The following is a 27,446-nucleotide window of genomic DNA, read 5'->3' as shown; positions in this document are numbered from 1 at the left end:
GATAAACAAAGTTTAAGAGATTAAAGGAAGAAACTCATAGAATTGCCAACTGCCTTTAGCAGAGGTTAAAGTAGATTAGGAATCAGAAGTCCTGGATCCTATAGCAGAGCCTTCTGTGAGTAACTATGCTGTGGCTGTTGAGGTGGCGGAGGCTGTGGTTGTTGTGGAGGTGCTTGTTGGCTGCCTGCCGTTTGAGGCAGAGGTGTAGATGCTAAATTATAGTTTGGCACCTGGGACATATTAGTTCCAGCACTCTGATAAGCAGCAACATCAACAGTAGCAGGTGGTGGACTATACACTGAAGCCTGGTTAGAGTAAGTATTTCCAGCAACAGGGGCAACCATTGCACTGGAAAAAAAAGAAAACAAAAAATGAAAAGTTGAATTAACAAACAATTTACGAACAGAAGAGCAACACTTTGTAGCTTCTTCAGCTGTTCTGTACACGCACACAAAAATCTCTGTACTCTTGACACCTTGTCAAAGCTATAGCAAATGAACACTCCAATTCAAACTCAACCACACCTCTCTCATTTAAACACACCTGATACCTCCCATGGATTTAAAACTAGACTGTGAATCGGTACTTTGTTTTATTTTAATCTATCTTCCACTCTGCCCATGAAAAAACCCCACAAACCAGCCAACTATTTTAAACAACAAAACAAGTCAGGTGAGGTATCCAGAAACTCTTTTATCAACATACATCTAACTGCCCCAGATAAGTAACTTTGGGGGAAAGAAGCTAACAAACACTTTAATAACTCAAAAAGCATGTCTCTCATAACTTCATAAAATAAAATTACTTTATACAGGGAGTTAAAAATACCCAACCCTAACCTTTTTCTAAGGTCAGTTCAAAAAATTTCACAATAGAGGTAGTGTAGCCAAAGCTGAGCATCTTCTGGGCATCTACCCAAAACAGAAAGCCAGTTATAGCCCCTTCATATGGGGAAGCTGTGTAAGCTTTAGGAAACATTCATAGCCCATTCACTACTTTTCCAAAGAGAGCAGAACTCTCCCCACACTTCCACAGTACGATATTTGACAAAAAACCCAATACACACCATCTCATAAATTACGCAAAGCCAGCCAGGGCAGCATGTATCTTCATAATTAAATGTACGTTTTAGAATAATAATAAAAAATATCGGTGATGTCTTTAGCATTTTATCTAATTTTTATTTTAGATACATTATATAATTATAGATTTCTTACATATAAAGTTAAAAATTAGATAAAATTATAAAAACAACAACAGAGTTAGAAGTTTGTCAGGAATTCTTACCAAATACAAAATACCAATTAAAAGCACACTGGAAATAATGGCACTGAAGTATCTTTCAGTTGTACTTAAAATCTCCTTTACCTACTACTTTAGCTACTATCTCTACTCCTTTTATGTTTAAATTGATTTAAACTTTAATAGGAAAATACTAAAAATTACTTTGTGTAGGAAGCCTGCGCAGGCTGACCAGGGGGTACAGAGCTGGCAGATGGAGTAACTGTGCCCTGGCTGAGAGAAGAGAGCTGTTCAGGAGGAAGACTATAGCCTTGAATATGGCCCATCTGTGCACTCCCAGCCACCAAATATGCGTTGCTCTGAGGCTGCCCTGGATAAACCTAGGAAGTGAAACAAAGGGATATTAAAAATAAAATAAAACCAAAAATACCCTAGTATTTAATGTCTGACTTCAGAACTTAAAGACAGTTTCTTAAACCTATTATTACAGATTTTTTCATAGAAAGCAACCGATTGTTTTCTATTAATTGTTGCAGTACCAAAAAAATTACCAGGTTTTCAAAGGACACTACATTTCTAGGCTCCTGTACCAAGAAAGTCAAATAGTTTACTGGACAACTTGTATTCAAATTTTATGTTCATGACTATCACTCATGGTAATCAAGAGCTTCTACTCTGGTATGAAAACCGAAGGCTTTCAATCATGTAACACATAGCAGCACAAAGCAGAATACATTTTGATGCCCAGATAACTTTCACTAAGTAGAATTGTTAAATGGGACGCCAATAATGTATCATTTTTATGTTGTTACTTAACCTACTATGTCAGGTAACTGTTGAGACTGCCACTGTAAAATTGTTTGAGCAGGGCAGAAGAAAGAAAGAGATCTCAAGAAAATGTCAACTGAAAATAAGGTCATGTTTTACAACCAGCTAGAGGAAAAGCTTACCAGTAGGTATGTGAATTGTATGCTGAATCAAGACTGAAGTTCTAGACTTTTCTTCAATTTTTAACTATCTGGCTTAACACAAGTTACTAGAAGAAATTATCAGGTCTCACACATATCAGAGTTAATGTAAATTTACAATATTCAGCCCTCCTATCTTAAGATCCATGAATTTCAGGTGACATATCCATAGAAGGCTTATCAATATCACAAAAGAGGTTTTAGAAGGTAGCAAAGGCTTGAGACCTAACTTTTCAGAACTTTACAATCACCTTCACCCCAGAATCCAGTTTTTCCCTTTAAGGATCCCCAGACACATGCCCATTTATAAAACACAAACTATTCAACAGTCAAATTGTTTATCATATATGAACAGAAGACAATGTTCCTCTTAATGACAATGCAAAAACATACAGCCTCTTCTTAAAAGACACCAAAAGTACAGATCTGTGGAAGATAAAATAACTAAAACTGCTTTGATGTTTATAGAACACTGAATAGGCATTAACAGGTTGGCTTGAATTTTTTTTTTACTCATTTGAAAAGCAAGTATATTATTGAAAAAACAGTTTGAAATGTTACATATTCCTATAAAGAGGAAAAGAATACAGCAAGCATGCATTACACTATGGAATTAAAAACTTACATGTTTAAAAGACCTTTTATGTGGAAATGCTGCCATCAAAAAACTACAATTCGTAACTTCAATTTAAATGCTAAATGCTCTCTACTGCTATTTTATAAAAAAAGGTAAACTAAAATAAAAGACTGGTTTTAGGGTAGAGAGGGCATAATCTTAAACAGGCGTTGTACTCCTTTGGTAATTTACTTTCTTTGACCCACTATGCAAAGGCCTGGCAACTTACTTTTTAATTTTACATGCTACTCAAAGCACAGGATGCTTCTTTCCACTGATCAAAAAGAATTGAACAGAAAAAAACTACAAGTCTTAGAACCTGCAAAAGGAGAATAGTCAAAGCCTGCTGCTGGAAGCAATTTTTCTTTTTTTTTCTTACATACTGGGTTGAGAGAAAATACTGCTCAGTTATTTGTGATTACCTCTAAGGGAGCAAGAGAATTTAACCTAGTATTAAGGTAACAAAAATCATAAAAAGAGGTTTCCAACTCAGGGGAGAGAAGGGGGGTTCGGACAGCAGGACAGAAATAGGAAATAAATTGTTACTTGCAATCAAGATGCTCCACCACACTTTTATATCAGTATGTATTTATTTTAATAAAAGTACACTGTAAAAAAAAAAATCTAAGCAAGTTTTGTAAAATGCTAGCTCACGTGAAAAACTGTTTATCATTAATAATTTATAAGAAATTACCATAGCTCAGTATATACTTGATAACATCAATGGCTACTCAAGATCACATACATACCTGAGAGCCAGAAACACCAGACGACTGCATGTAATACTGTGGGTTCTGTAGTTTCGCATACATAGAATACATCGGGTCTTCATTCATCAGTTTGTTATACAGTGAAAGAGCCTCCATTGCTTTAACATTCAGCTCTGAAAGTTCTGAATGTTTCCTAGAAAATATATTTTGCAGCTTATTTTACAATTTAGATAGTTTCAGTACAGAACAGACAACACTGCAAAACTTTCATGAGGTGTGAAGCAACTCTTCCTGCCTGTGAAGTGATGCCTGACAAGGGCCCTACCATCAAATGGTGTAACACTATAAAATAATATGTGCCTAGGAAAGAATCTCTTCAGACCTCCTCCCAGGTGAGACGCTACTAATATTCTGAAAGATGATTAATATATCATTAAGTAACAGTGGCCTTTCTAAGAACAAATCTTAATTTGAGTCAATACACATGTTCCTTACTTACCTGTCTATATCTTCCAACTTTTCATCTATGAGGGGTCCCATCTGGTGGCATATTGCTAGAATAGAAGGACATTCAAATATATCAAGAGTAAGAAGGATTTCCATACTACAAGTCAGAAAGTTAAAAAAAAAAAAACAACCAAAAACGGTCAAAATCATTACTATAATCACAAAAAAGTTGTGGTAACAGAAGCAGCATCATGACCCACTTAAGAATAAGAAACAGCAAAGTTTTCAGTAGTGGTACATTTTAAAAAGAAAATGAAAATACAGTGGAACAAAACACATTAAACAACCAGGGAGTGTAAAACAAACTATTTCGCATTTAAAAGTTCAGGTAAAGGTGATCTTTCCTTTGAAGAATAAATATTGTTGCTGCAATGTAGATTATGTGCTCAACTAACATTACTGCAAAACACTGCAGGGGAAAAGAGATTGCAATGGTTGAAGTAATATGCACATCTGACACCAACAGCACATTGCTGTCTCTCTGGGATACTAACTGGGGGAAGGGGGCTTTTTCAATCCACTAACACCTGCAAAAAACACCACAAAAACTTACCCAAAGTAGAACAGAAAAGCATTAAAATTCACTGCTATGCAGTTCCTAGAACAGGATTCATTTACAGATACGGTGAACCAGATGAGTGTGGAAAGATGGAAGATATCCTAAAACTTACAAGCTTATGCACTTTTTTCCTGATTAACTTCTTGAATGATCTGGAATCTGCTATTTTTGTAACAAAGTCTAGTCCTATCTGAATCATCAATTTAAACCAATGTCCTGTCTCATAAAAGGTAAGTTTCCTTACTTCCTTCTGCAAAGTCTGCTCACAAAATTTTTGCTGTATCTAACAATGCAGATCGAATGCCTCTTTGAAGAGGCTGTCTGAATAATTCGAGCCTAAAGGACTAGCCTAATTTGTAGCAGTCTAAAATATTTGCTAACATTAAAGTCCTATAGCAATGAGCATGCCAGTGAAAAGGATGTGGAATATCCACAAGTTTATTCTAAGCTTCAGGAGTATTTCTGTCTCCCCTCATAGATTCTACCTTACAGCCCTTTTGCAACTTGTGCTGTGCTAATCCACAGAGAGGAAAAATGGATGACTAAGAATGAATTAAATATTCCTTGATGAATACAGTTTCCTTGAGAGAGAAGTGGGCTTGTTTTAAGTTAAAATTTTGCACTTTGGTCTCTTCAATGTGGGAAACAGTGAGAAGATAACTACAGCCCAGGCACCCTTCTCAGGCACGCCTGTGGCATACACATGAAGCTGAAGTCATTTCACCTTAGTTTTAACTTGGCTTGATATAGGTAATTACTGGAGAGGAAAACAACAACTTACCCTCAAGATGAAGCAATTCTGGGAGGTCTGGCTGGTCATCAGATGGATCTGCACTTTGTAACATCTGCAAGAGTTGATCCATTTTATCCTAGAATTAAAGCATATGTATGGGGGAAGAATTAACACTTTTAGGAGAGTAAATTAAAGCCATTATTTACAAAAGCCTTTTGGCTCTCTTGGGACCTGGAAATCATCTAGACTAAGTTTAAAAAAAATACAAATCAGACCTGCTACTTTACAGGAATGAAGATGCTTGAGGAAGGAAAAGTCAAATGCTAAAAATACCAGCGGTAACAAGTGGTACGTGCAGAATATCCCTTTTTCCTAAAAGTCCTTCTAAACAGCACTTCCTGAGCAGTTTCTATTGCTCAACTCTAGTTATTACATAAGCAATACTACCACCTAGTGGGATTAGTGCAAATGTTTTGACAATACATAGAGTACTTGAAAAAGAAATGGTTACTTAAAATGGAATTAACTGAAAAACTATGCTGTATTTTCAAAGTGTATGAAGCCTATCAGCCTCATATATATAAATATATATATTACATACATACTAGTATATTTGAAAGAGGTTTTTTAAGATCACTCTAAGGGGTGCACAGCTGCCTTCAGAAAACGTCATCTCTGATTAACCAGCTTGAATGCAACCCACTTATGAAAATACAAAAGGGCAGAAAATTAACAGGCACAAGTTCCTAGAAAAGTGTGTCCTGGAGTGAACTATACTGCTTAACCAAAAATTTTATGTAAACGATTACAAATCACTTCTAAATTGAGTGCTATCAAATAAAAAGCCTTTAACAGGCCAGAGTTATATAACTTGTATCAAAGTGGAAACTAAACCCATGTTTTTTTCTCCTTAACCCCAGGAAAGGGAGGAAGTCGTCAAATGAACTACTCCCTTAAAAATTATACTATGATAACTCTAAAAACAAGACAAGACACTAAAACATAAACATGGAATAAGAGAAGACAAAAGCTGGAAGACACCTCAAGGCAGACCTAAGATAAGCTATTTCAGCAGATTACAAAACAGCTTATAACTCTTAGGCGGAAGAGTGTTTGAGGCAGGAGATAAACAGAACTTTAGGAAGGCAGTAACTGATTCTTTATTTCAAAAAACAATGACAGAACCATGGTTGAGCAAGAAATGGAAGGTCATGAGAGAGAAGTGAAAAAATTCTGAAGAGCTCTAAATCCCCTGGGAGAGAAAGGAAATAAAAAAAAAAAAAGCAAGCAGGGAACAGCATCCTGGGCTGAGTTTCTGGGAAGCTTACAGAATCACTGTGGTGAGACTGTGTGAATCTCACTTAACATTACTTACAAAGCAACAAAAAGCTCGGTTTTCAGAGAAGGACAGAGAACTTTCAGACCACTGGAAGACAGCAGTGGTTACAGTGGAAATAAATGGAAGCTAGCATTCAAGCTGAGTATCTCTGAGATATACTGAAGTACTTTAAGCAAAACTTGAAGCAAATGTGTCACTCCAATCAAGCTTTCAGTTTGGAGGTGAACAACTGTATAATCCTGCAGTAGGGCTCTAAATGGAATGCAGTTTGCAAATTCAATTTCAGAAATTACTGAGAACTAGACACATGAAAAAATTAGTATACTCCAAATGTTTTTCAATTAGATAAACTTTCCCTTCCAATTCTCTTTTGATTATGTATTCCTGGTATTTCAGGTTTTTCTGTTTTGAGGTATACAACGACAAGGTTAAACATCACATATTTACATGTACCAGCAGTTGAAAATCAGTACTCCTATCACACTTACTTCATCAATATAAACTGGTTCGGGCTCAGGTTCTATTGTCTCTACTTGAACTTCATCACTGAACTGCACTGTTTTCTTCTCAACTTTCACTGCAAGATAAACAGACAGATTTTATTTTATGAAATAAAACAAATAAATGCTATACAGCTAGCATGTCATCTAAGTTCTTTGCATTTGAAACATCTATTATGAAAATTTAAAAACAACCAAAACTATTTGGTTGACTTTTGAGGGACAAAAATTCTCCATAGATTTAGATAAATTTTCATAAACAAATCTGTAATTTGCATAAAAAAGACATTAGTTCACACAAGGTCAACAGAAACACATTTTAGCATGTTACTGTCTTCATCATAGTCTCCTTGCGCATAAGATACCAGAAAAACAGATGAAGGGTGTGATTACAGGAAATAGGGCTAATAAGTCAGGTTTAAGAGAAAAATGGTAAAATCTTCTAAGCCAAACAGAAGCCTTTTTTTCTCCACAGCAAAATATAGCATTGAAAGTTCTCAAATTTTGCTATTGCTTCTTCATCCAATTGTACCTACAGAAGCATCTCACTCCTCTGTAGCAGAGGCACCAACAGAAGAGCTGCCAAATACTGCTCTTACACTACTCTTATCAGTTAGTCTTAAGATAGAACAGATGACTCCTACAGCATGTAATCCTGCTGACCTGCTCATATCTTTGGCATACTCATATTGAGATCACAGGAGATTCATCTTACAAACCCACCAGACTTACAGAAATTAGTTCTATCAACTTGAACCCTTGTCTAATATTTCATATTTTTAATAAATAGCTACAGTAGGTTGGACTGACACAAACAGATACAAGATGAGAACAGGTATGCAGAAAAGAAATTCCTTCCATTACGCAGACATACGTATCTAGGGAACATGTTTCTTGAGTCTGAACAGTGGTAACCTGTCTCTGACTTCCATCTGGCCTTCAGTTTTTCCTTGATTACACAGCTACCATTGCAACAAGGCAAAAAGGCAATTTAGATAAATGTAGCAACAGCAGGTTTTTTCCATGTGTCAATGGAGTTGTTACATGAGTCTCAAGGAAGCTACTCAAAAAGTCATTAGCAGACAGCATCATATTTTTCAGCAGATGCCAACCTGGGAAACCTTGGTCTGACACATAAATGTATGACTGCTGTTTTTGAGACCACAGCTCCTCAGTTTTACTTCTAGTATCACATTAATTTACAACTGAACTCTATCATAAGGGAAAGGAAATAGGGAAAGTACACCATTATGGAAATACAGGCTTAATATATACACATAACTGTAGTGTTACTTACTCATTTCTGGCTCAGCAGAGAGATCAGCTGTTACAAAATTGGATGGAAACAATCCTATACCCTGATGAGTTTCACCTTTCCACCAATTTGGATCACTGAAGACAAAAAGTAATTAGAAACCCCATACATTAAAATAAAACACATAATCACATGGAATTTTCCTAACAATTACACTGTACAAGGCATTTATGTTACTTGTACATAAATACAGTTTTTGCATACACAGCAATCTTTATACAAGCATCTTTATGCAGCTACATTGGTATGTTAAAAAATAACCTAGGAGATAATGGAATTATTTAATATCTAAATGTATTTTATTGCAATTGTATTCTAATGTATGCTTCTACATAGAAGATACAAATATTCTCAGTCTAATATGCTTCTAGTAGGCCTTCTATATAAATTACCTGTCATCAAGGATAGTTATAAGTTCTCCAGCTTTAAAAGTTAACTCGTTGTCTTCAGCAGCCTCAAAATCATAGATTGCACGAACCTTTCGGCCCTCGTGTTTGTGATTTGTCAAAAGGCTTGAGGTGCTCGGATACAAACTGGAAAGTGCTGCTTGCTGCTGCCTTTGCTCTTTTAGCGACAGTTCAATAGCTACAATAGAAGAGTTACTAATATGAAAATTACATGTAAGAATGGGTTGTGTTATATTAAAACTTTTGTCTCTGAAAACTTCTCGTATAATTCCATTTGTGTTGCATCATAATCAACCTCTGCCTTTCACTTAGGAAAAACAGTAAAAACCAAAAGTATGTTTTACAACTAGATAGCACAATTCTGCCCATGGATTTACTGAAGCTTTCAACATGGATGGGATGAATAAATAGCAGTTAAGCACAAGCAGGATAACTCAGTGAAATCATCCATTTTTTGTTATTATATTATCTTGAACTGATGTGAAGTATTTGTGTTGGTGTTCATCTTTTCCAGATCACTTAAAAAAATTAGAGAGATACAGCTGTCCAGCTACACATTGTTCCTCTGTTAGATCTTTAGCTTGAATTCACAGAATCAGATTGGCTGAGGTTGGAAGAGACCTCTGGAAGTCATCTTGTCCAAAACCCCTGCTCATTCAGGGCCACCTAGAGCCAGTGGCCCAGGACCCTGTTGAGGCAGCTTCTGAATTTCTCCAAGGACGGAAACTCCACAACCTCCCTGGGCAGCCTGTGCCAGTGCTCAGTTACCCTCACAGTACATAAGGACCTCCTTATTCATAATTAAGAGATTTTTCTTAGACAAGCAAAATTCCATCCATTCCTGTTCCTTCTCTATCATCATTCCTGTTCCTTCCCTATCCTGAATAATTTTAGATTTCTTGGTCATTTTCAATTAAACTTAACTGAACAGAAAGGTTTCACTCATATTAAACTCCTCTGGGTTTGTGAGGGGAAAAAAAAATTATGCTTAAGAAGGGATAGAGGAGGACAAAAAACCCAACCTGCATAAAACTTTTAATATAATCTTTTTTTCCTTCCACAAAATGCTTACATTGCAAATGAATGTGCTTCACTTCCCAAGGAAAAGTAGAATCCAAGTGCAGAACTTGTGTCAAATACTTCCATAGTGGAACATGCCCTTCACATGCGATTTTACAGATTTTTTTACTCTTGTTTCAGTTCGGGGGGGGGGGGGGGGGGGAAAGTAAAAGCCAGGAACTTTTCATATTTTTAACCCATAGAGTACTTTTAATCTCTAACCTCTTGGAAGGGTACAAAAAGAAAAGAACATAAATCATAACCCAAATCCATAAATGCGCTATTCACACAAAGGAAGCAAACACTTGTTACTGGTTTATGAAGTATCTGGTAATGTATCCATCAGGTCAACAAGTAAAGGCACTCACCTTTAGCTAAATCTTCCTCTTCCTTTTTGTTAGCTACTGTACCAGGGTCTTTGGCAACTAGAGCTGGACTTGCTTTTGCCTGTTCAGCAGCCTAGCCAAAAGTGAAATATGTAAAAATGAGTTCAACAAAATGCATTAAATCTAAAGTAAATCAGAGTATTTCACACCTCAAAGGAATGTTCTGTTAAGAGTGATAGACAAAATTCAAGTTCAGTGTAGGGCTAAAAGATGATTAAGGGCCTGCAGCATCTCCCTTACGAGAACAAGCTGAATGAACTGGGGCTGTTCAGCCTTGAGAAAAGAAGACTGAGAGGGGATCTGATTAATGTTTATAAACATCTTAAGTGTGGGACACAGGAAAACGGCCAGCCTCTTTTCAGTGGTCTGTGGAGACAGGACAAGGGGCAATGGCTTCAAGCTGGAGCATAGGAAGTTCTGCACCAATATGCAGAAGGACTTTTTCACAGTAAGGGTGACAGAGCACTAGAACAGGCTGCCCAGGGGGTTGTGGCACCTCCTTCTCTGGAGACACTCAAGACCCGCCTGGACGCCTCCCTGTGCGACATGTCCTAGGGAACCTGCTTTGGCAGGGGCGTTGGACTCGATGATCTTTGGAGGTCCCTTTCAACTCCTACAATTCTGTGAAAAGTTAATATAATTTGGCTCTCAAACACATTACAGAATTCAAGCCTACAAACTGTAAAATACACAGAGGATACAAAGAATACATGAAACCCTTTAAGAACAAAATTTAATATACCTGTGACCCAATAGCTGGGAAAGTAACTCCTTGCTCCTTAAGATTTTTTATCATAGCAGATATTAAACTAAGCTGTGGGTCATTCTTGAATTCATCAGTCCATTCTACCATGAGAGCTTTCAGCTTTTCACAAACTTTTGGATGACCCTGCAAGCACAATAGAAATAATGTAGGAATCTGTTCTTAATTCCTTGATTTCAAATAATTTAACATTACTGTCAATAGCATCTATATTGGATTTTTATGTTGAAGTGTATCACTAAGGGATATCTTTATTATAAAGCAAGAATAGCACACCAGCATTGTGTCTGTAACAGTACTGTATGTATTAGGCCCAAAATAAATTAAAACAAGGTTTATAAAAGCTCTGTATTATTGCCATTTCACCCCACCTGTAGCGTAGTGTTTCACTGTTATTATTTAGTATGAAAATTAATTTGTATATTTATAGATGAACACACATCACCTCCCCGAACAGAATACTGAAGTAATTGCCACGTGAAGTGGCATTCAGGAAGTTCTTTCTCACAGCCACCATCTTCCCAGTCATCCTGCATCCTTCTCTACCCCCCCACCAAGTTTTCAGTCTTCCAAAAGTAGATACCGATCCACTTTCAGGTTACACTAATTTTCTGATTCCGCTTTTCTATGCATTGTATAAATGAATTCATAACATTACCTTATTCAACACATTGCTTACTTCACTGGCAAAATCTCTTGAACAGACTTCTAAGTGAAAGATTTTTCCACAGTTTGATACGCACGCTCCTAGAAGCTGAAGAAAGAAAGATGAATACCCAGAGAAGACTTTTTGCAATATAACTTCTCAGGAATGAAAAGCACTACATTAAAAAGAACCTACTGTTAATGCCTGCATAGCAACATGGGGATCTTTATGGTTAACTCTCTTCATAATAGAACGGAGACAGTCCTTAGGCCTAAAAAAAACACAAGACAGATTTAAAAAAAAAAACAACTGTAATGGAATGAACATTTCCTACTGCACACGAGAAAATGCATGATACAGTTAACAGACAGGAAGCTCTTCCAAACATCATCGGTAAATCATTTAGTAGCTTGTAACTGTAACATCTGGGGATGGATGAGGAGCCAACCCAGGGTTTACAGGTCAGGATTAAAGGGACAGCAGGTACAGGGAACGTTACGGGGTGGGTCTGCTACAGGCCACCTGACCAGGTAGACCCGAGTGGATGAGGCTGTCTACGGACAGACAGAAGCAGCTTCACGTTCACAAGCTCTAGTCCTCACGGGGGACTTCAATCACACCAATATCTGTTGAAGGGTCAACACAGCAGGGCATAAGCAATCCAGGAGTTCCTGGAAGACCACAAGGAGAGCTGCCTGCTGGACCTTGTTCTCACCAACAAGGGAGCAGCTGGTGGACAACATAAAGCTCAAGGGCAGCTTTGGCTGCTAGGACCATGAAATGGTAGAGTTCAGCCTCTTCAGGAACCTGCTTGGTAGAGTACCATGGGATAAAGCCCTGGAAGGAAGAGGTGCCCATGTTAGCTTGTTGGTATTCGAGGATCACCTCTTCCAAGCTCAGGAATGATGCATCCCAACAAAGAGGAAATCAGGCAAAAATGTCCAGAAGACTGTTAGGCATGAAATGCAAAAACTAAGTAAAAAGCTACTGAGGTTGGGTAACTCAAGGAGGGGATGGGAAAAAATTAGTTTGGAAGACTATCAAGTAAAGCAATGTTACTATTCTCTCTTGTATGAACAGGCACAAAACCAACCAAAGAAGAATCAGCTAACCAGAATACTGACTCACTGAGGCAGTGACTAATCCACAAGGAATTAGGACAAAGTTAGGCAAGCAGCAATATAGAAAAATCATTTCTCAATGACAATTTTTCAATACCCACACCCACCCCAACAGACAGTGCTGCAATGAACATTTCTACTTTCTCAGCCATTGGTGTCTTCTCCCAGTCGCTGACTTCATTTCTTCTTTTTTAGCCATTATTTTTATTAAGTAACTTTTCTGGAGAAAAATTGAAGTTGTGATTGTTTCAGGCCTAAAGGCTGATATATGTCATTAGGTTCATACAAAAGGTAAAAGAATCTCAAAGCCAATTACACAATTAGATAAAGGAACTGGCAAGCACTAAAATGACTAAGAAAGGGGCGGGTGTGCTTCATGCTAAAACATACCATATGTGGCTCTTAATTTTTCCTTTTTTCCTGCTTAATGAATCATTTAAATTTTATAACCTTATTTTACGCAGAGCTGATAACCTATAGATTGCAGAAATCCAACACTATGCAAAAATCTATACCTTTCCTGTAGTCAGAGGATTAAAAATGCCAGTCAAATGTGATAAAAGTTTATAAAATAAAAGTGTTCAATAATGCTGTATTGTCCTGGTTTCTGTCAGGCTGGAGTTAACTTCTTTTGTAGCAGCAGAGGGAATGCTGTGTTTGGGTGTTAAAATGAAAGCAGTGCTGATAACACCCTGATGTTTTTAGTTGTGGTCAGGCAGTCAAGGACTTTTTCAGTTCTTCATATTTCTCTATTCACGAGAAAGGAGGGGACGAAGCCAGGACAGGTGACCCAAACTGGCCAAAGAGAGTATTCTATGTCAATTACGTCATGCTCAGTATAAAGGGGGGCTGATGGGAAGAGAAGCAGGGGCGGCTCCAGGACACGTGGTTTTTTGGGGGACGGTCGGGTTCCGGGACGGCTCTGGGTGGCACAGCCTGAGCTGTGGGTTCGGTGAGAAACTGCATTGTGTATCAACAGTTTCATAGATTTTTGCTCTAAAGTCCTGTTAGCATTGTTATATTTTATCTTTGTGCTAATCTAGTAAACTATCCTTATCCCAACCCACGGGCTTTTGGTTTCTTGGTTTTGGGGTTGTTATTTGCCCCTTCCTTTTCCCTTCCCTCGCCTCACCACCCTCCCCCCCTTCTCCCTCTCCTCTTTTCCTTTAAAGAGCAGGCAGCTGTGTGGATCTCAGCTCTCAGCTGGGGTAAAACCACGACATGTACAAAACCAGAAAAAAGATTGCCTCTAACTGTAAAACCTTTGGATTAATCATGTTTCCATGTTGGAAAGGCAACTTGCTTACTCAACTGTCAATATTCCCCCCAAAATGGGATACAAACGATGTAATATGCACCTGCTGTGCTGTACGAGTTCCTAAAGCAAATTTGAATACTAAAAAGCCACATGTTGATTGTCTCATAGTTGGACAAATTCCAAAGAATATGATCAAATTATTGTTATTTCCACAATACACCTGGCAATACTTTACATATGCTATTGTAAAAAAAGGCATACTGATAAAAATATTACTGAATTTACTGTCCTTTCAGCGTTTTCTATGAAAATTTTGGCATCAACTCTAATCAGATTTTGAAATCCACAAAAAAAATAGAGAAAACAGAGAGATTCAGTGGAATTCTAACTTTTTTAAAACCTGGTTTAGTTCGTTGGATTAAGGGAAGAAAGATAAAATTTTTAGCTATTGGTTATTCTCTGTAATCAAGGTATTGCAATGTAAAAATAACAGTATCAGTTCTGTTGCTGAACTGTAACTAATTTGTCTTAGAAAATGTAGCAGATTTGTAGCATATCAGGTTTCCAACAAACCCGGATCCAAACGAGTTGTTGGCAAATCTAAATGAGGCAACATGCCATGTAATAGTGCCACTTAATGGAGAATAGACCTTCTCATCTTCTGTAGCTTCAGGTGTAAGTTGATCTACATCCAAAATGTTGCAGGCATGCAAAGGAGCTTCCAAGCTGGTACAAAGAACACCCACAAAGCAGAGATTTTCTAATCTAAACTTCTGCCAAGAACTGTCAACTTGTACTGAATCACAATTGTTTCAAAGATTAAAGCAGAACTCAGTCAAGACGACTAACATCTTTGCCACTGGAACTGTGGGAGTATTTCAACCACAAACACTGTAGCATATCTGATTTAAACTTAAAGGGAACTTTGTCTTGCTTTACCTTGCTATTGCATGACAAAGCAAATCAAAACAAAGCAAATCCACTATCAGCAAGTTTTAACAGAAACTGAACTTAAGCAACGAGTCAGCTGGCAGCGTATTACAAGAAGGGTAAGTGTTACAAAGGTCAAAGTCACAGCCAGGACTTTTTTTAAAAAAACAAACAAAAAACCAAAAAAAAAAAAAAAACACACAACAAAAACCCACAACCCCAAAACCAGCAAAAACCAAATACCCCCCCCCCCCCCCCCCCAAAGAAAACAAAACCCGAGCACACACAAAACACAGAAAGCCCTCCAAAATAAACAAACCCTACAAATCACAACAGGAATTCCAGCTGCCCCCGAGAAACTTAGCTGGATGCTACAGGAAGACCTCTAGCTTTGTCTGTACATCCAAGCAGGCTTATACATTTGAATGCTCCTCAGGCTAAATTGCTGAGACCAAACCCTGCCAATGGAAATTTTTCAGTGATTAAATAGAATACTGAAACCTTCAATAACAGTTTCTGTTACAGGCACAAGGAGCAGAATTGCAGTTTTACATACACAGAATAGTATGAAACATTATTAAAAACTTGCCAGCTGTTAATCTTAACTACAGTTACACATAACAGCACAGAAATCTAGGTGTGCCGTGCTGTTTATAATTACTCCTCTAAAGACCATCTCTAATCCCAAGGAATAAGTTTATTTGCAAACCTGTCCATTGGAACAAAAGTCCCAGGTGGGAACCTGCTGTCTGGCATGTCATACTGTTTCCTGCAGCCTTACAAGGCAATTCGAGTCATTCTCAGAGAAGCCTTTCACTGAAGAGCAGCAATGGCATAGCTCTTTTTGAAGCTGTTCCTTACCTGAATTGTTACTGGGAAGTAGTTGGAGAAGGCGTATTTAAAACATCTCCAAAGCCTAATACTACACTGAAATAACATCTTTAAAACACAGTTTTTATCTGCTAACTCAAATTACACTTTAACTTCTCATGTCAAAGACAAGTGGATGAATAAAGCCTACAAGAATACTTAGTAAATAATCAATTACTGAAGCATTAGCAGCCCATACTAAGACGTGTTTAATTATGATCACATGTTCAAACATTTATCAAAGCCCTGATGTCAGAGAATAGCTTCTCAAAACAAGGGGAAGAAACACACATTGCTTTTTGTGACAAAGACTGGTGGTCTGGCAGTGGAGACCAGAGAAGGGCAGCAGATGCTTTATACCTTAATTTCAGCACAGTTTTGACAGCTGAAGCTCAGATAGTCTCCTTATCACCCAAAACAGTGAAATATGGGCCAGATAAAAGGATGACAACGTAGGTGGAAAACTGGCTCGCCTGCTAATCTCACAGTGTTGCAAATTCCAGCTAGCTGGTAGCAACTAGTGGGGTCCCTCAGGGACCTCTGCTGGGACCAACACTGCTAAATGTCTTCACTAATCTGAATGACAGGAGGCAATGTACTCTCAGAAACTTTGCTGACAACAGTGAATTTTGTGGGGGAGCAATCAACATACTGAAGGCATGGCTACTATTCAGAGGGACCTAGACAGGCTGGAGAAATGGGCAGACTGGAACCTCCATCAACTTCAGTAACAGCAAGGCCAAGGTATTGGATTTTAGATGGTTTGCACTAGCAAAGGCCAGGAGCTGCCCCCCTAAAAAGCAGCTCCACTGGAAAGGATCTGCAGGTCTTACTGGGTGACCGGTGTCAGCAGTGCAGCCTGGCAGCAATGACAACCAACTGCATCCTGGGTCAACCAGGCAGTCAGCACAGCCCACAGGGCCAGAGAAGTTATCCTTCGCCTCCAGTTTGCACTTGTAAGATTGCACCTGGAGTGCTTTGTCCAGTTTGGGGCTCCTCAGTGCAAGAAGGATAGTGATGCACTGCAAAAGTCCAACAGAGGACTGTCAGGATGGTCAGAGGAGAGTCACGTACAAGGAGAGATGGAGAAGTTGAAAAGAGTGTATGAAAAGGTGATCTTACTGCTTTCTACAACTAATTTATCAGAGAACACATAGAAGATGCATCCAGACTCTTCCTTAGAGCTGCACGATCATAAGACAAGATGCAATGGGCAAGTTGGAACAAGGGAAATTGTAATCAGATTGCAGGATTATTTATTTACTTACTTACTTTAAGGGTAGTTCAATACCGAAACATGTCACCCACGGAGGTTGTGGAAACTCTGACCTTAGAGGCATTCAAGATTCTACATGGTCCTGAGCAACCTGATCTAATTAGACCTGTTTTGAGCTGGAGGTGTGGACTAGATGACCTCTGGAGGTCACTTCCAATCTACATTATGATTTTGTAAGAAAAATCCCTTGTGAAGTCTCCTAAATTTACAAAGCCACTGCTAAAACATAACCATTTGTTTGTTCTGTTACACTGGTGAAAGGCTGCTGTATGCACGTCTTAATTTTAACAGATCAGCTAGTATTTCCAAACAAAAAGTTCCAAACTATTTGAGCATAAAATCCATGTATTCTCCTTTTCCTTGTAATGAATTTCAGTTAAATTGAGCTGTTGCAAAAGTCTATACTAACTAAGAAAAACTTCATTCCTCTCATGTGAGATTGAAATAAAGTTTGGGGAAGAAATTTCTGAAGTTACTTACCCTGTGCGTGACTGTCCAACTTTATCACAGATGTCTAAAATGAGACCCCAGTCCTCTGCAGTGTTCATTTCACTCGTTGCTTTCTCTGGTGAATAAAAAAACCCAAGTAAATCAAAATTGTTTAAAAAAAATGTAAAAACAGATAAAAGAATTCAGCAAATTGTCAACAAAGATGTTGCAATAGTACCTCTCTGTACATTGCTAAATGCATGACACATTCATACATTTAATAAGTATATTAAAATTATTATTCCTAATTCTTTTTAATTGTCTGCTTGCCTCCATTAATTTAAACTCATAAGTAAATATATATTTTTGGGTTGTTTTCCCACATAATAAAGATATACCCAAGAATATGACAAAAGTAGTAAAGCTACCAACAGAATGCTTAGCAGGGTATGAATAACCAAAGCATTAGTTCACTGTTTGCAGAGTCAGACACAACTGCATTTACCACTTTTCTCAGACACTATATTGCTGTGTCTTGCATTTCCTTTCTGTCTACTCCAAGTCAACAAAGAAGCCTCAACAATTCATTAATGATCAGTAAACTTTTATCTCCCCATTCTCATTGCTGCTTTCGATGATATATTCCACTCTCTTTACAGCTACAGAAACTGCTAAATCAAAGCTAATCTCATAGAAGCTATTGGAACTCTTTCTTCCAAATCTTTTGAATAGGACAAGAGTAGTCCCTGCCAAAGAGTGAAAAAATAGAAAGGGTACGTGGAGAAGTAATAGATTCCACTTCAAGAGAAGGAGAGAGTGAGAAAGAAGGAAGGGGGGGAAAGGAGTGGGGGGAAATAGACCCTCCCTATTTTGCCCCAGAAAAGCTTAGGTAGACAGAGGGCAACAGCAAATAAGTGTTAAAGGAAACTGAGTCACAATAGAAGATTAAACACTGATAGATCAGACCAGGCCTGGAGAGCACAAGCAGTTTCCCTTATTCACCAAGCAGAAGGAGAATAGGTGCAGAATATGATATAAATTTTGTTTCCTATCCCTGCTTCATCTAATATTCACCTCACTCTACAAAACACAAAATACGCCTGAGCAATGAGTATCATCCCTCGGGGAGTGTCTCAGATTACTTAGTTTTATGAAAGGAAACAAATATTTCCTATAAAAATTTATATGCTATGAAAAATTCATTATCCATATTCACACTTGAAAGACTGCAGAGATGAGAAAGACAAAGCAAAACATCTAATCTCCAAAGGTTACTAGGAACTACTCATCCCAAAGTTGATGGCTTGGCTTTATGAATCAGTTTCTCTGTCCTAGAAATTGAAGTTGGGTTAATTAGTCTCTTAATCCAGAACAAAAACGCAGAAAAGCAAAGTTCTGGTTACATGCCCTCAATGTAAGTCTGAGGAAAAAAAATAAACACTGCCAGATACAACTGGCATAACACATCAGTTGTACTGCCCGATGCAAGGAAAGCCGCAAAAGAGTACAGGGAAATCCTAGATGGAGTTTCCTACAATTCTGCATGTTCTATCTGACAAAGTAAGGGAGCACTCTCTGTTCTCTCTAAACTAAAACAGAAAACTTACTTGATTACAAAAAATGGTCATAATCAACAAGAATACAAAAAATTGCAGGTTGACACCATGCTAACATCTAGCACTAAGATATATCAGCTGATCAAACAACCATTTTTCTTTCAGTCTACTATTGTTCCAAATAATGTTTCGGACAAGTATAGGTAAGAGAGAAAGTCTTCATTTTCATGTGGTTCATAGAGGAAATGTCAATGGTGAAGCAAAAATTGAGAGGAACACCATCATGGCAGAACCCACCCAGCATGCCAAATAAAAAAGTCATAACATAACATAGCAATGAGCCTGTGTCCTGCTTATATAAATTAATACTGTATCATTACTCCTGAATTCCAGTCCTTTAGCTGGGGATACCTTATACATGCAAGTAAATGAGATGGGGGTAAAAGGCATTGAAGTGTGTCTGCATGGTGCTCTCCAGAGCTGTAAGTTCCTCCCAGCCCACATGCATCCTTCCCTCACACCTAACACCAAACTTCAGTTCGCACAGCCTTCAGTAGTCAGGGCTGAGAAATCCAACGGAGCCAAAACTTTGACCTTTTCCATTATTCTACATAACAGACAGTAAACTGCTTTTGTCAACAATTGATCCTTCTTTCCTCTCTTTCCAGAGAGAAATGGCACAGCAATAGGTTACATATTTTACAAACCAAAAAATAAAGCAATGCATGCTAAGGGTTTAACACAAGCAGCTGTTTTTTATGCTAATTTCAATAGTTTGGCTGAACTAAAAATAAGATGATGACTGATGAAATCCTTGATCCATATCAACCACAATGATTGCAACCTTCATTTTAATTCCCAGAAGAGTATTTTGCAAATTGATCCATGAGTACCACTACCAGTTTTCTATAATGGCTATACTCCTTAGAACTTGAACTTAGTCCTGATAAAAACTGCCATTTGCTTGCAAAACCTTCCCCCACCAAAGAGTTTCTTAGGAAATTTCAGTCTGAAACACAGTTTCATTATGTTCTTCTGGCTTCTCTAGTAACAAGCATCCATTAATTCCCTCAAATAATAAAATTAATCATAAATGTGAAGAGAAAAAACAAGTCTCTATAGTTTCAGTTAAATTTTATCTCAGACAAGGACAGTTAAAAGTTAACAGCATACTGTGGATGTTAGCAGTACGCTATCTGACACTGACTGTCCATGAACAGGCCACTATGACTGTCAGAGCCTAAGTGAGTGACTATCACCTTTCACCAGTCTGAGAAGACGGGCAACAAAGAAGCTTTGACATAATTCTGACATTTCATTAGTGTTGTGTAGAAAAAATCATGACTTAAAGCTACTCAAGCTAAACTACTTACATTACCATCATTTAAAATCCATGAATGCTCTCTCTTCTAATGTGAAGCACACAGTCACAGCCAAAAAACTCCAACTGTATGTGCACTCAGTGTTTGCTTACCCTGACTAACAGCTGGCACCCTACCAGCCTTCAGGTACAGCTGGCATGTCACTGTCAGGCTCTGGTAAGGAGGGGAAAACAGACATTTATATTTGAAATCTGCAGGGTGGATTAACACAGAACATATAACAAACTAGAAATGTGCTAGTTTGGGGGCTGGGGGGGTGGGGGGTGGTGTTCATCTTCTATCTGATCAAAAGTAACTCTGCCACAGCAGTATTAATGTTTGCTTCCAACCCTATTTCTCCACTTTGCCGTTGCTCCAAAACCTTATTCACCTCAGTGAACACCAAGCCAGGGTCAGATAACATTTCAGACTTAAGTAAAACAACTTTTAAAGGCAGCGCTGGCTCCTTCATGACATCAATGGTCTTAGAAACTTATTAATGCTATGTCAAGCACAAAGGAAAACAGGACTACATGACATGATGGAACTTTGTCTCTAGTTTTCCGAAACACCTCTCTCCCATAAAGCTGTACCACTCAAACTCAAGGCACTGCTTTCTTAGCACAAGCAAGGCCTACCTGAAGTAACTTTTCTAGTGTAGTAACTTTAACCAGAGCAAAATGATAAAATCTTAGGTCACCTCATATTGTAATTAGTAGGGTTTTTTACTTTAACTGCTCCCTCCTTCCTCCCCCCCTACCCCCCCGCCCCCCCCCCCCCCCCCCGCCTCACCCCCTTACTGCCCCTTGTTACAGGTCTTCAACTTTCACCTTTATTTTTCTAGGAGTTATTTAAAATTATTTTCTTGCAATTAATTCCACAAAGACACAAAAATTGGTAAGCACTGTAATTTCAGAGGAGAAGGATACTTAGAACTGTGACTTGCTCAGACAACAACTCTGCACAACATAAGAAGACCTTTCTTAAATTTATTTAATTCCTAAAACAAAAGCATGACACACAAAACAAATACAACACATTTTTCTGCCAGGCCTCTCCCTTTATACTTCTTCTCTACTCAGAATACTAATTATAGTCAGACCAATTCCATCTTACCCAACATCCAGCCTCTAATATATTACACCTAAAGAAATAGATGCCTAGGAAAACATAAAAAATAATAAGGTAAGCATTAATTGTACTGCCCTACAACACACCTTTCATCGACCAGCAATTTGCAGTTGCACAACTCCTGAGTCAGAAATGCTGCTTCAACTGCACAAACAATCATAAATCACATATAAAACAAATAATTAAGAAAGTGCTCTGAAGCAAAATGCTTTCTGATAGAAATCCCAGTTGTGTCTGTGTCTTCAAAATTTCACAGTAAATTCTGGAACATAATCTTTAAATAAAATATCTAAGTGTTGAAATCATACTTAGAAATTATAACCAAAGTAAAAATATTTGCAATGTGATTCTATTTAAAGTTCCCTATTATGTATAAGACACAACTGTGGTTGATCACTTTAGGACAAAAGCAATGAACTGTTTTCAGAAGAAAAAAAAAAATCCTGATAATTTATAATTGTCCTAAAAGAAATTTATCATCATCATGTTTATAAAGTACAGAAGAAATGTAGTATACACTGGAAAAGCCACTATCAGACCTAGTGATTGATTGCTTAGGTGCTAGAGTAAGAGAAATACAAATACTGCTGCAGATTTTCCATGCAAATATGTGCTGTTCACTCGATTCCTCTGCCTTAGTTTTGTATCTGAATAGCAACATTCTACTGACATTAAATTTTTGCAAGAGTAAATAGTCCTCTCAGTGTTTGGATACTGTAGTGAATTCCTGATACAGTTCTTAAAGTAGAAAACTTTAAGACTACCCATTGCTCGTAACATTTTTGGAGGGAAGTCTTGGCAGATTTGAACTTCCTAAGCTTTAAGTTTTACTCATTTTTTAACACTTCCATCTTAGAACTGATACATTTTTCTGTTACAATGTCACAAATATGTTACAACTACCTAAAACTTTAAGAAATAACAGCAGATCAAAACATCCTCAAAAACCCAACACTTAAAACATACATGATTTGAAGCAGTTAAAACAAATGCGAATAAAAACTGTCAGAATATTCTACTAACCTAAAGTTTCACAGACATGATTTCACTTTCCCAGTTGCACATCTCTCCAATGAAACACTGAAGTTCTCAGTAATTGAAGTTACGAATAAAAGAACAGGTAGAAAAAGCCTTCAAAAGAACAACTAAAGAAAGTCTTCACTCATGGACTAAAATTATAACCAGGTTCTAGCACAACAGAGAATCCTCAAAAACACATATCACTGTAAACACCACAAAATTAACGAAAAAAATCCAACACTGCCCTCAGCCTCCTTTCCCTCTCTCCCACTGAAAGTCTTCTTAATACCTGCTTAATAGTCACCAAGGCTACTGAGTTTTGATTCCGGCTTTTCAAGGCTTCGGTTCCCAAGGCTAAATAAATCATTTTCCCTCTCTCTATATAAATGCAAATACTTAAATTCCAAAGCATTGTAAAAACATAAATGTACCTACTTCATCTCCTCAATATAGTTGAAGCAGTCCTGAAAGGCTGAAACCAATTGCAATGTTTTCTTTCTTTTTGCAGTTGCCAAGAAATTCTGATTACATACCATTCCACACCACTGAAGTTAAAAGTAATTAATTTTGTTCTTTTTGTCCATCACATAAAACGAACAAATGCATTTGCTGGTCCATTCTACATAAAACACCACTGTGCTATTAACCACCCTGCATTTCCCTATCATGCTCATAACCGCACAGAAGAATACATCCAACCAGATTCCGTTTAGACGAGATTGAAGATTCCCTCTAACAGGCAATGACACCATAGAAAGAAAGAAAGGCAGAATTCCCTACTGAACCATCGTCTTCAGTAAAGCTATCCCGGCTTAACTGTATCCCCATTTACAGTATTCCTAAAACGTCCTTATGGGAGCACTTGCAGAAGGTGTCCTGTAACAGCACTGCTAGCTGATCCAAGGCAAGCAAAGAAAGCAGCGGCCGCGGCTGACATGAGGCCACCTCAACTCATGCCTTCAGAGGTCTCTGTAGGATCTCACCATGCAAAGCCAAGACGGACACGGCTCAACTCAGTAAGCTGAGTGGAACGAAGACAAAGGGGTTTAAGATCTGGTAAAACAATGCTGAAAATAACAGTAGGACAAGCCAGGCAAAAATAATTTAGATGTTTAGATGTCTTACATCAAATTCTAACAAAAACCCAATGGAACTCAAACTACCTTTCCCCTAGAAATATTACCACAGGGCAGGAAGGTGAGCACATTAGGGATATATGAGAACAATGATGATTACTCCGTAAACAAGGTGTATCACAGGCACGTTATACTAATAAATAGTGCCAGGATTTATTTGCAGAGCCCCAAAAATCAACTCACAGTAGAAGCAGTATTTCAGAAGAAAGATCAGCAAAAATTAACTTTTCACATCAAATATACAGTCTTATTTTTATCAGCTAGAGGAACAGATTTTACATGTTGGAGAACTACTTTGATTCTCCTGAATTTCCATATTATAATGCACACAGTCACAGCTGAAATGAGGGGAAGGACTTAAAATGACAGCTCTTCCCTGGGAGGAAAGAAAAAGAACTACAGTCTACAAAACCTCCTTTGCCTAAGGAACATGCCATGTTGGCTTCAAATTGCCCAGCTGAACTCAAAGTCCAGTGAGTGATTTTCAGGAGGGGATACTGAAAATATTCTCCTGTTGGCTATTATACAGAAGAGGTACTCCACTGATTTTTATCCTGTCATTGTTGCCACTTTTCACTGAGAACACACATGGAAGGTATCTATAGTGAGAAGTTCTCATTTTTCATAAACACTTATAAATAACTAAAAAGGGGGATGGTTATCGCTCCATTCCCACACATTTTCTACTCAGACTCCCTGTTAGCTCACAGTTAAGATCCTTCTCCATAAAACAATGCTGAGAAAAGCAGCTGGCCAACTTGGACATAAAATGCCAGCCTCTTGACAAGCTGAACCAATCCTTGGAATTCACCTTCCCTCGCAGCCAGAACTTAGCTCACCGTCTTCAGTCTCCATAATTATCTGGGGTCAAGAATCTCCTCGGCAACCGTTTTCCCTCCTTCTGGCAAACCTGGCCTCACCAGAGAAAAGACCAGCTCTGAGAGACATCTAATTAGATGGTTTTGAAGATGCTGACTAACCAAGGGGCTAAATCTAAAGAATAATGAGTTTATATAGCAAGAGTATTTTATTAGAATGAATTGCACCTTGGGAATCATGGTCAAAGCATTTCTTTGAACTGATGACTGGCCAAACCAAGAAATTTACTCTTCTGAACAGAGATATTTATGTTCCTCAATACAATGGAAAACAATTGAGTTCCAGATGTGTTCTCTGCAGTCCATCACCCTAAATGGTTCCAAAATAATTTCCAACTATTACACAGTACTGATTAGCTGTCCAGCAGACGAAAATATACAGCAATACTATCAACTACACCAATGTCCAAATTAATTTGAAATTAGGCATAGCTTTTCACTGCTCTCCTGCTTTAGGAATCTGATTTTCAGCAGAAATCTTTCTTGCTGAGCAAGAATAAAAGGAAAGAACTCAACTTCCACTCTGAGAAAAGAACTGAAAAATAACAAAAGCTTGACAACTTTTGGAAGTTTCCCTGAGAACATGAGAGCTTACTTTACAGCTGACGTTATCTTATGAAGCCTGCCAAGAAGTTCATCCAGATAATAGCACATTCCCAAGGGGCCTCAGGGAAGAGCAGCCTAGGGACACTTTCCGGGAGACTTCATCATTCCCATCTCCCCAGTACAAATCCAGTTAGGTGACAGATAAAAGACAGCAGGCTCCTGAAAGTAAGCTGCCACCAACTGAGCAGTCTTCTGCTCCTTCGGTCACCCTCAGGACCCCAACAGAAAGCGGCTGTGTTTACCGATGAAAATTACCGCACTTCCACTATCTGCTTTTCCAAGAACAATCTGTGGTTGAGTGGTTACTTCTCTGTGCTCATACTGTATACAGAACAATAGTTTTGAAAAATACCTACTGGTGATAGAACTAGGCAAGCACAGCAGGTAAGGAGGCAGCATCCCCTGCATCCAGAAAACAGCAAATAACCCACCAAAGTAACTGTAAGGGGAATTATGACCCTTCCAATGCTGAGAAGCACATCTATCAGACTTCGCTCTAGAGAAACCCACTCAAGCAGTCTCATCTTCACAGCCAGAGAGACGCCTTAGGAAGTAACAAAAAGAAAAGCGAGTATTTGCCAGAACCTCAGCTACCGCTTTTTAATCTTATTAGTTCAAATTATTCTCACACATAATATTACCAACGCTTCAATCATCTAATGGCCCACAGAAAATTGGCAAGCAGAGCAATTTCTTCCTCCATTTCAACTGCCAAATTACACTACAAAACAGCAAAATCATTAGGAAAAACGATTCATTGGCTTTCAAAATATGCCATTGTCAGCTTTGCCACCAAGAAAATTATAAACTGAAGGGTAGTCTTCAGCAGAAAAGCAGTCTTACCTGTTCAAAATGAGAAGAAAAGTGAGCTATGTTTTATTAAGATGCAGCAGGTTAAGAAATCCTGGTAACATATATACAGAAATTGTGTCACAGTCCTTTGTTGACACACTAACTCTCACTCCCAGGAAAAAATACATATTTTTCAAATAGTTTTGAGTTGTGGGGTTTTTTTAAAGCTAGGATTAGTGCCTTGACTTCTGAAGTTGGATAAACATTAAGAAAGAAACAATGTATTTGTAGTTGAAAGCTACAGCAAGTATAAGGCTCCTAAAGAAATTTGTTCCAAGAAACACAGGCAGTGTTATACTGCTGTTAGAAGATAATCAGGGTGGGCGTGAGGAGTACTTATCCAAATTTGAAAAAAAAAAAAAAAAGTCCTTTTATACTCTACTGTTTCTCATAGCTTTTACCACTCAAAGTAAAGCAGATGTCAGCAGCAGGTAGGAGACAAACCATAGTACACAGTCACAGATCAGAGGTGCAAAGGAAGTATTCAACTGCCAATGTGCTACTCTAACTTCAGCTCGGACACATTAACATTAACAATATTTTTCGTCAAGTAAAAGCCTGGCATTTCTTCTCCATCTAGTTTGGCCTTGGTACAAGCAAGGTAGGGATGAAACCCAATCACAGCACGCCAAGCTTCGCACGAAACGGAAAAAGAGAGCTCCCACGGGAATTCACTTTAAAGCTCCCAACGCAGCCCGTTTTGACAACGATCTCGCTGCCCATCTGTGAAGCAATTGTTGACAGTGCTCTTTACTCATCCTCCCAGCGACACTCCGGAATAAGCATCTCTCGCTATTTGTTTTGCTCTGCTACAACATTACTTCTGCTAAACAGGCCAGCTTGCTTCTCCCGAGCATCCCCTCGCTCCAGCCCCACCGAGCCAGGCAGGGCCCGCAGCAGCCCCCGCCGCCCCCGTGCTGTCACCGACCAGGCCGCAGGCACCGCCGACCGCTGCCAAGAGGCGCCCCCGGCCCGGCCCGGCCGCTCCCCGCCGCGCCGTGACCGCCGGCCCGACCCGGCCGCCGCTGCTGCCCCCGGCTCCCCGCTACACGCGAGGCCGGGCGGCCGCCGGCGAGGCCAGCGGCAGTGGGCTGTGGGGAACCGGGCCGACCTCAGGCGGGAGAGGGTGCGGAGGGAGGGCCGGCCGCGGGTTACCTCAGGGGAGGCCGGGCCGCAGCGCGGCGCCGCAGGAACCACTCACCCACATCCTGGTCGAAGGGGTTGGTGGCGAAGAGCGGCATCGCGGGACGCGGAGGCGCAGCGAAGCCGCCA

The 27,446-nt window shown here is 38.8% G+C and overlaps 1 protein-coding gene across 1 annotated transcript; it reads right to left on the bottom strand.

Annotated features, from left to right (window-relative positions):
- On the bottom strand, positions 1–27,415 carry STAM (signal transducing adaptor molecule; the record flags this gene model as incomplete). The annotated part of the gene is made up of 14 exons (XM_084260181.1): positions 1–348; positions 1,447–1,622; positions 3,576–3,729; positions 4,036–4,090; positions 5,384–5,471; positions 7,163–7,251; positions 8,472–8,566; positions 8,882–9,074; positions 10,324–10,414; positions 11,084–11,230; positions 11,763–11,858; positions 11,946–12,021; positions 17,686–17,770; positions 27,376–27,415. The coding sequence occupies 14 exons, from the start codon at positions 27,413–27,415 to the stop codon at positions 99–101; spliced, it is 1,635 nt and encodes a 544-aa protein (XP_084116307.1). The 3' UTR covers positions 1–98.
- Between the last annotated feature and the right edge of the window lie 31 nt (positions 27,416–27,446).

This window comes from Gallinula chloropus (assembly GCF_964237585.1).
Source record: "Gallinula chloropus genome assembly, chromosome: 2".
Lineage (NCBI taxonomy): Eukaryota > Metazoa > Chordata > Aves > Gruiformes > Rallidae > Gallinula > Gallinula chloropus.
This window is presented reverse-complemented; position numbering and strand designations above follow the sequence as displayed.